The sequence below is a fragment of the Cervus elaphus genome, chromosome 16, assembly GCF_910594005.1.
Source record: "Cervus elaphus chromosome 16, mCerEla1.1, whole genome shotgun sequence".
NCBI lineage: Eukaryota > Metazoa > Chordata > Mammalia > Artiodactyla > Cervidae > Cervus > Cervus elaphus.
The window spans coordinates 42,478,713-42,493,509 of NC_057830.1; the positions used below are offsets into that span (position 1 = coordinate 42,478,713).

Genomic DNA, 14,797 nt, shown 5'->3' on the forward strand with positions numbered 1-14,797 from the left:
CACGCCCTGCCACCTAGCCTGGCCAGCTAAGGGCTGGAAGGGGGCTCCTTGGGCCCCTCCTCCAAGGAGCAGGCCCCACACCAATGGCACTCAGGCTTCCGAGCGAACTACTCCCCTCTCAAGAGCATCTGTGGCAAGGTGGCAGGAGACTGGCAGACCGGCAACCCCCACTCCCCTCCCATCATTCAGCAAAGACAGAAGCTCTCCAACCCACCCAGGCGACTCACCCCACCCCCCCCCAACCCACCATCATTGAGACTTCTGGCCAGCATAGCTAGGGGAAAGGGGCTACTCGGTGATACCGTGGCTCACCCCAGCCCCCCAAATCAGAAGGAGGTGGATCAGACCAAACCCGGCTAGCCTTAGGGTCCAGCCCATTCTTCCACTGAACAAGGGGCCATAGCTGACCCCTCCCCAGGGACTCCTGCCCCCACTCAGAACCTCACTTCAAGGCAGGTGCTGTGGCCAAAATGCCCACAGAGGAGAAGAGAGGCAGGGAGGGGAAAGGGGCGTGGGTACTGGGGGTCCTGCCACCTACCTCTTCCCAGACACTGAGGCCCAGATGCTCTGAGGCCCCAAGCCGTCAGGGGCAGACGCAGATCCGGGGTTGCAGCTTTTGCTCACAGTCCAGGTAATAGGAGACTCTTCCAGGAGCCCAGCGTGCTTTCCCAGAGCATAAATAACCAGATAAAAGCCGGCTTGGGGTGGGCGAGTGGGTGGGGAGCTGGGGAAGGAGGGGACCTACTCTCTGGGCCCCCACTCCCGCCCCCACCCTACTCCTCCGCTGATCCCGGATCTCGATGCCTGGCCAGGCAGGAGGGCGTGTGCACGGGTGGGCAGGCCAGGCAGACGGCGGCAGGGCGGGCCGCAGCTCCCCGCTCCTGCACCCTCCCCACCTCCAGCTGATAGCGTGTGGCCGCTGGCCGGCGGGTGTGTGTCTGTGTGTCGGCTCTTCACCTCGCCTGCTCGCTGCAGCTCAATCCATTCCAAACAGAGGAGCATTAACCGGGCCTCATGACGAAGCAGAATCGGAAGCAGACTCGGCCAGCCGCTGGCCTTTTTCCCTTTCCCACACCCACCCCCTGCCCGGCAGCACTCAGGCTCATACACACAGCCCCTCAAGCCGCCTAAACAGCCAGCGTTTGCGTGGTGGACGGGGCGGGGGGGGCTCTACTGATCACAGAAGGGGTGACAACACTTGGCTTCTCCAAGCACCTGCCTCTCCCACTCATCACCCACCACCAGCCAGGCCTCTGGGGTCCCTGCTCCCCCCCAGGGTGAGAAAGCCCCGTAGATGGATGGCGAAGGGGAGGGGTGTGTGGGCTGGATGCCAGAATTGGTTACCCAAGGATTAACCCTCTCCTGGGGAGGACAGAATGGTAGGATTCAGGAGACCAGGTCCTCAGGACAAGAGACCAGGCTGGCCTCTCCATAACCCAGATTTCCGGGGGACAGAGCACAGCGTGGTTAATGGGAAGGACGCAATTCTCTCTCCAGGGCAGAGTCTTCAAAAGAGAAGCTCTTGCCAGGGCATGCCCAGGCCCCTGCTTAGAACTGTGGGAGCAGAGACACTGGGAAAACCACCCCCCACTCCGGGACCCTGTCATTGGCCTTTTGGTTCCCTCTGGGCTCAGAGCAGAGTCTGGTTCATGTATGACCCCTGGGAGCAGGTGAGGGAACCCTACCAGCTGACCCTGGCCCCAGCCCTGCCCCCTCTCCACCTCTGTGCACTTGCCTACCTAGGCAGGCCTTACTGTTGCCCTGGTAACCACTGCCCACAGCCGTTCAGCTGATGCTATCAGCTGTCGTTGGGGACATCTAGAATCCGGGGAGGGGGTTCTGGGGTAACAGAATGGAACAATCACAGGGGGAGGCTCTTGAGGGGACAGCTGAGAGTGCGCTCCAGGACTTGTTTCTCAAAGAGAGAAGGGCAGGAGAGGACAGGTAGGGACAGGAGGGGAGAGGCGTGTCTGCGGGAGACAGAGAAGAAAGAATCCTGAAGGATGGACTCCAGAAAGAGAGGAGAAATGAAGACGACAGGTTGCTGAGTGACTGAGGAAGAGTGGAAAGAATCTGGGCTTAGCTGTTGGATGTACCGCGGAACGGGGAGACAGGGAGAAACACAGGATCTATGGAACCTGAGAAAAAGGCCAGGAGATGCTGCAGGAAGAGGTGCACCCGTGACGTGGCAGGAGTGGGCCACACATCCAGCAGAGGGGAACCAGGCCTTTTTAGACAGCCAGCCTGGCCTCTCAGCTTTCTGACCCTGCAGCCCCACCCTTATTGCCCTGACCCCACCCTCGTCCTGCACAGCCTCCGTCTCCCACTCCAGGAGACCAGATGCCAGAGAGTCCTTTAGAATTCCTCATTTTTCCCGACTTCAGCTCCTTCTCTGTTTTTGTGTGCCACCCCCTCCCCCAGACCCCATTCCGGGAGAGTCTCCTTCCGGTGCCAGGGTCCCCAGAGGTAGGGCTGGAATGAGCTGTCGCCAGGAAAGACAGCTGGGGGCAGGGGCCTGGAATGAAGTGGCTCGGGAGGGATGGACAGGAGTGAAGCATCCCCCAGGAAAACAAGCACGCTGGATCGGGGGGGGGGGGGGAGCGCGAGGGGAAAGGGCAGGGGCAGGGGGAGGGGACGGGGGTCTCTGGTACCTTCAAGGGCCTGGGACGTGGGGCAGGAGCACAGCGGCTTCCTCGGTGACATACACCTCCATCCCTCGGTGCATCTCCTCTCCGCCTCCCGTTGCCAAGACAACCTGCCAGCTCAGCCGAGGAGGCAGCAGCGGCAGGGAGGGGGGAGGAGGCGGCTGTGACTCCTATTGCCTCCTCTTCGGTGATGGAGGGAGGGGGCCTCAGTGCTGGGGTGGGGGTGGGGGAGCTTCAGGAGCCCCACCACTCTCCCCTTCCTTCTCCTTCCATAAGGCTCTGGGATTGGCTCTGGGGCGGCTTCAGGAGAACCTTAATTCAGGGCCAGATAACAGGCCCGTCTTGGGGAGCGGGAGAAGGCACTGGGCAGCATCCCCCAGTGGAGGAGGCTCAGCGTGGAGCTGGGAAGGACGGAAGGAACGAGGGAGGGATGGCTTCTGGGAGGAAGGAGAGGCCCTGGGTGTGGCTGGGGCTGGGGCTCAGAAGTCTGAGTGCCAGCCCTCTGCTGTCTCTGAGCACCTCCTCCCAGCCACAGACCCTCTCGTTCCCCTGACTGAGAGGAAGGTCGGAGCTCGGAAGAGAGCTCTTTCATTCCCGAAGGGCCCATTCCCACTGTCCCTCGGTCAGTAGGAATGTCCGTCCAGGGGCAGGCCAGGACCCTGGGTGAAACTCTCCCGAGACCCAGCCCTGGAGCCGAGGGGACTGCGGAGTTAGGGCTCCCTCTGTCGACCTGAGGCTTGGTAGCTGTCAAGGTCACTGCTTGCTGAGGGATCCTGGTGTGTGTGTGTGTGTGTGTGTGTGTGTGTGTTGCGAGGGCACAGTCAGGCCAGAAGGCCCTTCCCTCTCCTGCCTCCTCTCTGGTCTTGCCCTGTGGGCAGACTTGCTTTGCCTCTAGCCCTCTCCTCTTGGGGAGGCCCCAGACTCCTCAAGGCCAGTGGAATGGTCCAGGCTTCCCCCTTGCTTGCCGGTCACCCCATCAGGCTGGGAGGAGACTGGAGGCAAAAGCTTCAATCCCAGAAGCAAGCACCCCTGAACACCAGGTTACCTGTGAGCTGGGCCTGGGCAGGCTTCCTGGGCACCGCTGGGCTGCACCCAGCAGGCTGCTAATGAGAGGAGCGAGCTTACCTTTAGGCTCGGCGGTGCCTCAAGGCCTTGAGGATGGGTGCTGGAGTCCACAGGAGGGGGCGGGGGCTCCTGCCCCTCTCGGGAGGGTGGTCCCAGGCCCAAGATACCTAGTTCTTGGTTCTTTCCCCAGCAAGGTCACTGGTGCCAGCTGTCCTGATTGGATGCCGGCCCTGCGGCCTGCCCCCTCCCTGGGGCCTGAGCCCTCCTCTGGTCTCACTCCAGTACCCCTTGCCCCGCCCCCTGCATGGCCTGCCCGAGGAGGTCTAAACATTAACTCCTGGAGAGGCTGGCTGGGCCCCTGGGTGGCTAAGAAGGGACAGTGCCAGAGAACTGAGTCAGCGGAACAAAAAGAAAGACAAGCGCCTCCGAGTGAGCCTTTCTCATCATGCCCTATCTCATACATGCCCTATCTCTGAGCACTGGACTCTCTGACTGTCAGACCCCAGAACCTTAGTCCCAGTGGCTGCCCCAGACCAGCCCAAGTCCTCCAGTCCCTTACCCCACAATTGCCTCTGGTCACCTCCTCTCTTGAAACCACTCACCATCTCCTCCTGCCGCAGCAGAGACCTAATCGCCATAGTGTGGCTCAATCCTTTCCTGCCACTTCCTGAATGCAAACTTTCAGTGCCAGCTAAACCCATTCACGGCTCACAGCTCCTCCTTGCCCTGTAACAAATCTCAATGTTTCCCTGCCTCGAAGCCCTTCTTCCCCTGCTGTTTTCACTCTCAATATTTCCCCCTTGCGGGTCTTCTTTGCTAACAGATCCTGTTCATTCTTCAAGATCATGCAAACCCCAGCCCTTCCCAGCACCACCCCACTGTATACATCCCTGGACCCACTGTGCCTGGCCGAGGAGTAGAGGACATCACACTCTAGGTGTCACAGACAAGAGACAATCTGGACCGTCCTCCTCCCTGGCTGCGGGTGTGGGTGAGTTAACATCTCCGAGTCTGAGCCCACCCACACATGACATGGGAATAATCTCACCCGATAAATGAGGGGTTCCACGTGAGCTTGCCTTGTGTGCTGCCTGGCACATCTCTGGACTTCAGTACACATCAGTGTCTTTATTTCCTCCCCTTTCACTCTTTGGGGATGTACCACCTTTTTTTTTTTTTTTGCCACACTGTGGCATGTGAGATCTTAGTACCCTGACGAGGGATCAAACCCATGCTCCTGCAGTGGAAGCCCAAATCCCTGATCACTGAACCATTAGGGAAGTCCCATGAATGTACAAATGCTGCTTTGCAATCTTTGATACATCCATTAGGGGTAAGAGAGATTCCCACAGTCCTTAAAAGAACTGCCTTTTTATAGGTATAGCCTATGTGCTAAGTTGTTTCAGACGAGTCCGACTTTATGACCTGTAGACTGTAGCCCGCCAGGCTCCCCTGTCCACGGGATTTCTCAGGCAAGAATACTGGAGAGGGTTGCCATCCTCCTCTAGGGGATCTTCCCAACCCGGGGATCGAACCTGTATCTCTTACATCTCCTGCATTGGCAGGTGGGTTCTTTACCACTCCGGCCATCTGGGAAGCCCCATAGGTTGATCCACCCCCACCTCAATTAAACTTCAAGCATCTTGAGTTTGACAGCAGATGACACACTATTCTGTCCCTCTTTTTTTAGTAACTGAAGGACTAGCACAGCGGTTGTATGTTGTAGGAAATACATGAATATTTGGATTAACTGCTTAGGACCCCTCCTGCTCAAGTCCACTGAAGGATGGAGCTTAAAGGCAGGATTCTGACTTTTCATCCTACCTCCACCTTCAGGGACCACAAGGTGCTGGGCCAATGGCCATTGACTTCTTTCTGGGTCTCCAGTTGGTTTATTTCTTCAATAAATACTCTGTGTAACATACCGTGCTGGGTATTACGGGGGAGCCAAAGACTGACTGAATCTACATCGGAGTCCCTTGTTGTCCTGCAGAACCATGACACGAACATGGTAAGTACAGTTCTGGAGAAGCTGTGATATGTGCCCCCAAAGCCAGGGCAAGTTCATGGCCAGAGGAACCAAGGACAGCAGAGATGGCCACTGCCCCTGGGGGAGTGAAGGGCATCTGTGGAGCTGAGGAGATGGCTGTGGTGTGGACATGCTAGCATGCTGGCGAAGGGTATCCTGGGCAGTGGGAAACTCATGAGCAAAGATGGGTCCAGCGGGAATTCCTGGGCAATTCAGTGGTTGGGACTCTGCGCTTCTGCTTCAGAGGGAAAGGGTTTGATCCCTGGTCAGAGAACTAAGATCCCACAAGCTGCGTGGCATGGCCAAAAAAAAAAAAAAAATGGGCCCAATGTGCCTGATGGATGCAAAGGTTGTAGTTTTGCCAGCATTCTTGAAGGGGAGCTGGAAGGACAGGGCTGAAGGGGGGCCTGGGCAGGACTGGGCAGGGGCTTGCAAGCCATGCTGAGTCTACTAAAGATGGTGTGATAGAGGCAGAGCTGTAGTTTAAGAGAAGGTAAGGCGATTTGAACAAACTATGTGATGTCCTGAGGAGTGTGTGAGTAGGAGAGAGACACGTGGAAAGCCATTGCAGTCATTGAGACAGAGCTCAGTGTCTCTGCAGCTTGGGAAGTCCAGCCAAGGTGCAGAGTTTGGGGGAGAAAGCAGTTGGGTGTGAGGCGGTGGCAGGTGACACGCTGGTTTTCTCAGAAAGAGACAGGGGAATAAGAGATAGGCAAAAATCTCGGGGCCCGTTTCTACGAAGCAGGGCCAGGAAAGAAACAGTCTGAGATGGAAGGAAGAAAGGACGGTCTAGGGCGGGCCGGGGAGGAAAGAGCTTCCAGGACAGGTGGTCCTTCCAAGTGTCCAAGGCAGTGAGACTGGGGCTGGGTGGTTGGGAAGTCACAGCCAGGGGAGTCAGAGGGACTGAACAGAGAGACGTTAGTTAGAAGCCAGCTGGGAGGGCTGAAGCCTGAGAGGATCTCTGCCCTGGCTTCCTGCCTCAGCTGCCCTCTTGCCTCAGCTGGCTGTTGGAGGACAGGACAGAAAGGGTGAGATCAATAGGTAGGCTATTCTTGGCCAGAGTTCTTGGGCATCCTAAACGGAGCACAGGATTTGAGGCGAGCTGCCACCGCCCCCCTCCTGCCACACCCTCCCTGAAGCAATGTGTTCAGCTTACCCTGAGTGTCTTCCCCGACCATGTCCATTCCCAGCCCTCACGCGGGCTTGGAGACTTAGGGCGCCCAGAAGCAACCAGAGCTGCTGCAGCCATCGCAGGTCTGCGGGAATTCTCCTTCAAATTCCTGCCATAGTCATAGATACTTTCAATCCCACCTCTGCACCCCCCGACGCCCCCACACCAGGTCCCAGTATTAGAGACCCATTCCTTCGCTTTCTTCCTTTCAGCATCTTGGAAATCACCCAGGTGAGAGGGAATGAGCTGAACACACTCTTTTTTTCTCTGCACTCGCCTTACACAAATCTCCCCAGAGCATGAAGAGGCACCCCAGGTACGGAGCCTGCACTCCGCAGGGGCACGGAAAGGTGGGCTGAGATGGCCCCGGGGGCCCAGCCAGAGGGCCCCGCCGGGACCCGTGACCACGAGTCGGGGGAGACCTGCCAGGCTCGGGGTGGGGGTGGGACCAGGGCACTGTCTGAGGTGGCGCGGGCCTCCCCAGCTGCCTTCCTCTCTCACCCTTCCCCGTTCCCTGTCCCTCCCCGCCAGGTCTCACCACCTCAAAAAGCAAGAAAGGAAACAGTGAGGGCTTTCTGGAGCCGGCCCCCAGAGGCCTGTCTGAGCTGGGGAGGTCACAGAGAGGGAGGGAGGGGCCGGAGAAAGGCAGAGAAGAAAGGGGAGGCAAGACAAAGGGCCCCGTGCACCTTTGAAGCTCTCTCTAACCCCAGCCAGGGAGGGGTGGGGGTGGGCCTGAGAGCCCGGCTGGGGGGAAATGGTCCAGAGTTTTAAAGAATGTCTCAAATTCCTGCGGAAATCAGAGGGATTGTAAGAACTCCCCCTCCCCAGCACACCTCCTTCTCAGCCCCCTCCCTCAGCCCCCCAAGTCCAGTCTTCCACACCTGGGGCCCCAACCCTTTGTCCTCAGGTAATTGCGGGGCGTTGCCCCTTCCTTGAAAATCCCATTGAACTCGCCTGTTATGTCCAGACCACCCTCCCTACTCTCCTCACCGCCCCCCCCCCCCCCCGCGAAGAAAACGACTTTTACTCGTTTCCCGCAGTGTCCGCCAGGATTAAGACTCTTTGTGATTGGGGGGGGAAGAGGAAAAAGCAACCTAGTGAAAAGCAATTATGGCAAGCTGGAGGGAGAATGGGTTGGGGACCTCCCTCTTGGCTATGGCCGTCTAAATTCCCCAGGAGTTGGGGGTGTCAGCCTGGTCTCCAGTCCTCACCCAGGAGAGGTGACTGATCCCCCCACCCCCGTCCACTTGGACCACACTCCACTCACCTCCCCTTTTGACTAAACCAGTCCCCACCCTCCGCACTTTCCATTCTTTCCTTATTTTTAGGCCACTGTTGGGAGAAGAGGGGAAAAAGGGATGTCTTTCATTCTTCTCTCTCCAAAATCCACACCCCCCTCTCCCCTTAACATTTGCGCAGAAAGGGAAGGGAAATTGAGGCTGGGGGGGTCCATCCGCAGAAGAGAGGGCTCAGGGAAGTGTTCCGAGAGAAAAGCAGAGAAGGGGCCATTGCTAGGAAGGGCCTCCCCCCTTGACAAGATTAAAAGCCGTGGCAAAAGAGGAAAGGGGCGGGTTTTATGACCTCTTGGTTCCACTCCCCAAACGCACACCTGGAGGCGCCTGGAAAGCCCACCAGAGGAGCTCGGGGCCGGGAGGAAGGCGGGGAAGATCGCCCCTGCCGCCCGGCGCAGCCGCCTTCTCCCGCCGCAGCCTCTAAGCGCGTTTCCCCCAGGTGTGGCCCCCGCCCCGCCCCCGCGGGGACCCGGGCGCTCAGGCCGGGGGCTCGCCCGGCCTCCCCTTCTGCCCCTCCGCGCTCCTCCCCCACCCGACCTCCTCACCGGAAAAAAGCAATCTGGCTCCCGGCGAGGAGGCAGCGGCCTCGGCCCCGGCGGCTCCGGCCGGCCCCAGGATTGGGGTTTCTGCGCCCCAGCAGGTCGCACGGGACGCGCGGTGCCAGCCAGGAAACCCGAGCCCGCGGAGGAGGGGCGCGTCGTGGGCCGCCAGCCTCCCGCGGGGTGGAGGTGCGGGGCCTGCCGGACCATCCCTCCCTCCCGGCTGCCCCTGTCCGTGTCCCCTGCCCCTGCGGGGACGTGGCGGGGCCCAGCCCGGCCTCCACCTGTCGCCCCACTCCCGGGCCTGTGCGCTTGCCTCCTCTCCTCTCGGAGAGGAGTTTGTCCCAGTTTGTCCCCAGTTCAGTTTTGCAGTTCCCCCGCCCCCCTTCAGATAACCTGTTTGCAAGAAAATGGTTTTATTCCGGGGCTGGGAGTTGAGGGATGGGGGTGCAGGCCTGGGTAGTGGAATGTGAAGAATGGCCAGCCCTCTTTTTTTTTTTTCTCTCCCTCTTTTTTTTTTCTTTTCTGAAACCAAAACAAAAGTCCCTTCCTACCGTCTGGCCAGGAGGAATTCGGAGGCTGGGGGCAGACTGAGGGAGCCGCGGGGAGGAGAATTTGAGGAGCCTTGAATCCGCTGACTTTCCCATTCGGTTCAGGGAGCCTGACTTTTCTACCTTCCTTCCCGGGGGCCCGCCCACCCTCAGGGGAGACTCTAGCGTGGGGCCCCGGGGAGCCGCCCTAGTTAGCGGCAGTCCTGCCCCTTTCCAGCGGGGGTGGGGTGGGGGTGTGTGGCTGGGATGCTCCGTGGTCCTCCGCATCCCCCTTGGGGGCCCTGGCTCCCCGGCCCCCACACCCAGCCCAGTCTTTGGATTAGGAAGGGAGGGGATGGGAAAGCCGGAGAGGAAGGGGCGGCCCCCGGGTCCCCGACTACGTCAGGGGCTGCGGCCTCCGCGTGCGCTTGGTCCGGCGGGTGGGCGCCGAGCCCACGAACTCGAACTGCTTCTGCCTCTCGGCGTGGTTGGGGAAAGGCAGCTGGCCCTGGTAGAGGCGCTTGATGAAGTGAGCTTCTCGCTGGTTCTGGCGGCTGCGGGAGGCCTGACGGGGCCGGCCCTGCCGTGTGAAGGCCATGAACCAGCCCTCGTGCCGGGCATTCTGGAAGGCCGTGTAATTGTTCTCCAGCACGATCTCGGTGAACACGCAGTCTTTGCTCTTCCCGCTGGGCTGCCGAGGGGAGGAAGGAGAGAAGGGGAGTTTGTCTGCCCACCCTGGCCAGCGTGTTTGCCTAATGGGCTGATATTATAGGACCAAGGAGGGACCAGGGAGACTGGGTGCCCGAGAATGTCTGCCTGGTGAGGTGGGCACCCTTGATGGAGAGGCAAAGGTGGACAGAGGAACAAACATTGCTGAAGTCGGATCTGAACTTAAATACAACCCTGCCCTTTAAGTTGTACATCTTGAGCAAGGGCTGCGGCCAGACTGAGCCTTGGCTCATCCAATCGGGTGTAATGATCACGGTAACTACACAGTTCAGTGCATACCCGGGGGCACTCATAAAGCAGAACGGTCCTTGATCTGGGTGAATGGTGTTGCTGGGTGGAGGGAGGGTAGGCAACAGTGTGATGGAAAGAAGGGGTAAACGTATGTAGAATACCAGCTATGTCAAGAACCAGGCACGCACCCATCTGGTTCTGTAGATGATTTTGACACTATGCCCATTTTACAGATGAGAAGACTAAGACTGACAAAAATAAGCAAATATTTGAGAACAGCCAGAGTCAGCATGCAGGATGGGCTGATGCAAAAGGAAATGGATTCTCCCTGCACAGCTCTGGACCCACCGTTGCAGAGAGTGTGACTAGCGGTTACACAAGTAGGTGGTTAGTATGAATCTTGCCACTTGGAGCCTGTGGACTCCACTTACCTTGGGCAGGGGTTAAGAGGGGAACTTCTGGCCTTCTCAACACTGATCAGGCCTTAGCCCTTAACACGAGGGCTGGCACGTGATGTAAGTGCTAAAATTCTTCCTCACTATACTGAGAAATTACCCCATAAACCAGAGCCAAGGATCCTTATGGGTCAGCCAGTGTTCTCAGAGGGCTTCTAGACCCACAGGGCCTAGAGGGATCAGAGGGAGGCTGAATGGTGTGGTGAGCGCAGAAGTCACAGTCCTGGGTGGGGCCCGGCAGAGGGTGGTGGGATGCTGCGGGACCCCGCCTGCCCTCACCCCAGAAGGCAGATTCATTTGTTCCTCCCTGTCCCCCAGGCCTCACCTTTCCGATGAGCTTGCCCCGCTTATTCATACAGATGTATTTCTCACTCTCAGCCCCCTTGATGCGCACCCGGCTTCCGAACGTGTCAGTCTCCACTATGAGCTTGGCTGTGGGGAGGGAGAGAAACCTCCGTCCATTGGGGCTGCCGGCCCAGGGCTGTAGCAGGGGGCCTGACGTCTGAATTTGGGAGGGGGTGAGGGGCATGGGGGGGTTGCCCTTGGACCAGGCGAGGCCAGACAGGGGTGTGGGTGGCCTCCCATGAGGGCTGGGTCTCACCAAACTTGTTGCCGTCCTCAGCGGTGGCGGAGATGCGACGTCCGGTGACCTGCACGTGCTTGCCACTGGTCCGGCTGTAGAGCTGGTACTCACGGATCTGCCGCCGGCTCAGCTGGTCAGTCATGGCACCCTGGTCCCTCACGTACTGGTTAAAATTAGGAGACGGGTGATTCTCCCCCTTTGCGGTTACCAAGGGAAAAATAGTGTCAATTTGCTTTGGGAGACACCACCGCAGGTCCATCCGGGGGAGGGGTGCGGAGGTGAGTGTGGTAGGGGCAGGTCATTTGCCCTGTGAAGTAGAGGTGTGGGGTGCAGGGGGCACTTGGCTGTGACCTTCCCAGGCCAGTGTGTGAGTCAGTCATCATGACCTCTTGGCCCCTCGTCTGCCCTGGAGCAGAGGACTGGAGGCTGCCGAGGCTCAGGCTCGATACAGTTCAGGTCTGGAATCATGACCCTGGGAGCTGGAAGGAAGCTTCAAGCTGGTGTTATATGATCTCCATGATCTAGGGAGGAGGTGCATGGGGCCACACAGATAGTTAGTGACAGACCCCTGCCCTGCCTCTAGGATGGGAGCTTGTCCCTTCTCCAAAATGCCAAGGGCTTGGTTCTGTTAGCCAGGGTGACCAGATGTCTCTCCAGTCCTCCGCACAGGCCATGCCCAGTACATGCACACACATAAATGTGTGCACAGTCACACAAATGTACGTGCACACACAGCAGCTGGTCTATGGACCATTGTGGGGGCACTAAAACTCTTCTTTGCAGTTCCTGCAGGGCCCCTGGAAGCATTTCTTTACACCTCTTTACAGTGCTAACCAAGAACTCCTGAGCTCCCGCCCATCTCCCCTGCCACTCCCCCTGGGTGCTCAGGGCCCTAGAAGCCATTGCCCCATCCAGCATTCCTCCTTGCTCTAGGGTGGAGAGGCCTCCTTCATGGAAGAAGGTGGAGAGGTACTATCAGTGGGGGCCCAGGGACTGTTCTGGGAGGCCGCCTGCCCACGCCACAATGTAACAGAGGCTCGTGGCCAGTTGGGGGTGAGGCTGCCTCCCGCTGCTTCCCCAGTGGGGAGAGGGGCCATTGCCACCATGCATTGTGGTCCATACAAAGCCAGGACAAGTGCCGTCTCCAGCATGGTCTCTCTTTATCCATCTGCAGACCGCTTCCTGCCTGCTCACTCTCCGGCAGGGTGCACCCCTGGATGACATTTCCCAGCTGCTGGAGACAGCTCCGGCTCTAGCTCTAAAATGTTCCTCCACCTGGATCCTGCTGGCCTGTGCTGGGACCGCCTTTCCATGCCCCAGATCCCTGAATCTACCTTGATCCCAGCTCAATCGCAACCATCTGGACAGGGCTAGACCCCCCAGCCCCAGCATCTGTGAGGGGCCTCTGTCTCCTTGAGGGCGGGGTGGGAAGGACCAGCTTGGAGGGAGGGGGCGGGGAGGGAGCAGCTCCAGGCTGACAGCGGGACCTGTGCAGGGATAACCCTTCATGTGTCTGTCACTGCCCAGGGCGGACCCCAGCTCCCCGCAGCCCGGGAGTGTTGCCACGACCCCAGCCCGTGGGAGCAGTTCTGCCCATCCCACTTCTCCACGGCCCTGAGAAAACCTGAGGCCAGCATTTGGGGTGGGGGACCTGCCTCTGTGCCAGGGGGAGGAGGTCCGGCCCGTCCCCCGCCCCAGCCTCCTGGCCCAGGTTCAGACCCTCCGCCCCTCTTGGCGGGCAGCCTCCTCCTGTCTGTCTGTTCCAGGTCAGGAGCAGAGAGGGGGCCCCCTCCCCAAAACCCCCGCCTCTCCCCATCCCCCCTCTAGCCCTGCACAAAAGCAGCCCCACGCCCCCCCACAGCCCACAGCCCACAAGTCGCTCTCCCCGCGGGACCTGGCCTGTCCCTTTCATGTTTCCGCTGCGGGGTGGGGGTGTGGGGGACCTCCCCTTCCCCTGTCGCAGACAGCTGCTTGTCAGACGGCTCCTCAAGCATGGCTGTGGTCCGGCCTGCTGGCCCCCCCACCAAGGGGGCGAGGGGGCACTTCAAGGGGGAAAGGACAGCTTTGCCACCTTCCCGGAGTCCTGAATGGGGCCTCAGCCAGGCCATAAACGCCTTGGCCAGCCGCACCATTGTGCTAATTCCCCCTCCTGAACAGGTTGGGCCCACCCCCAGCCCCCTCCTGGCCGAGCTGGGGGCTTTCTTCTTGCTCTCCCTGGATGTGTGAAGCAAAAGGCCTGGAACGGGGGCTAGAGCAAAAGGGGGAAGGAAAAGGGGGGGTGTCTCTCTCTCTCCCACCCCCCCACCGCTTCAAAGGCAGCCCCTTTCCCTCGCTCAGAGAAAAGGCATTTACCTTCAAAAAAAGTCCCCACTGGCTATGAAGAGAAGCCGGCCTCTGGCCTGGGAAAGCCAAGCGATGTCTCCCCAGAGCGGTTCTGGACCAGTGCATTTTAATAGCTGCACTTTTATGGAGGATCACAAAAAGGGACCGAGCCTCGCACGGGGGGCTGTGGCTGGGGGGAGGCTGACTTGGGGTTGGGGGTGTGGAGAAGCAAACCCTTGAGTCTTGTCCCATACAAACCTCTGGGCTTGACCTCATTGCCCTATAGGTAAGGAATCGCCCGCCCTGGCTGGGCATTCTGAGTGCCAACAAGATGCCCCCCAGGACTATGACCGGCAGGACATCTGTGTTGGTGGGGGTGGGGTGGGGTGTGTGGCACACACAGGTGGTTTTGCATGGAAACCTGTCCTTTCTCGAGAACTTGCAAGTATTGATACAAGCCTCACCTGAGCCATCCCCTCCGCCCTCTTCCGACCACTCCCGGGCTCCATCCCTCAGGCTCGGCTGCCCCTGTGCGTTTAGCCTTGGGGGGAACCCAGTGTGGAGGGATGGAGGGAGTGGGAGTGACCCCAGGGGAACTGGGTTGAAATGAAAACGTCTATCAATCCCCAAATCTCCTACCCCGTGCCATCCCAGCCCCCCAAACCTCAGAGTCTTCTGCACCGGAGAAGAGGCCAGGATATGCCTCTGTCCACCAAAAGGAGACTGCACCCCAACCCCCGCATTGGTAGGGTGAGAGAGACAGGGAGAAGCTAGGTGGGGGGGGGATGCCCACCTACCTGAGTTTGACAGCAGAGAATCAGCAGCTGCAGGCACCTGTGTGGGAGACAAGGTGGACCTGGTTGTGGGTGCCAAAACAGCCAGCCCAAGGGTGCCCCAGGTGCCCACCCCATGGTCCTTGTGGCAGTCCCAGGACCATCAAGTCTGCCCCGGAGGCTGGAAATGGCAGCAAGACAGCGGGGTCGTCGGGGTCCGAGAGCAGCGCACTTACAGTGTGAGGTTGGGCAGCAAGCGGGTGGCTCCCATTGCCGGAGAGGTTTCTTGGGGCCGTTTGCCCTCCTGCTCCCAAAGTCAGGAGCAGATGTGGGCAGTCCCCAGGGGCAGAGTCCCAGAGAAGCCAAGGTCTCTTCGAGCCACAGGTTTTCAGTGGAGAAGAGGAGAGAGAGGGGAGGAGGAGAGAGGGGCGGA

General features: G+C 59.4%; 1 protein-coding gene across 2 annotated transcripts; it reads right to left on the reverse strand.

Moving 5' to 3' along the window:
- Window positions 1-9,053: 9,053 nt before the first annotated feature.
- On the reverse strand, window positions 9,054-14,687 carry FGF17 (fibroblast growth factor 17). Of its 2 annotated transcripts, none has more exons than XM_043927212.1 (5): window positions 14,601-14,687; window positions 14,389-14,425; window positions 11,288-11,432; window positions 11,012-11,118; window positions 9,054-9,962 (listed from the first exon to the last, which is right to left on the reverse strand). In XM_043927212.1, the coding sequence occupies exons 1-5, from the start codon at window positions 14,633-14,635 to the stop codon at window positions 9,669-9,671; spliced, it is 618 nt and encodes a 205-aa protein (XP_043783147.1). In that variant the 5' UTR covers window positions 14,636-14,687; the 3' UTR covers window positions 9,054-9,668. The 2 variants fall into 2 exon arrangements, with proteins under 2 accessions (XP_043783147.1, XP_043783146.1); XM_043927211.1 differs by having other exon boundaries at window positions 11,288-11,465.
- Window positions 14,688-14,797: the final 110 nt, after the last annotated feature.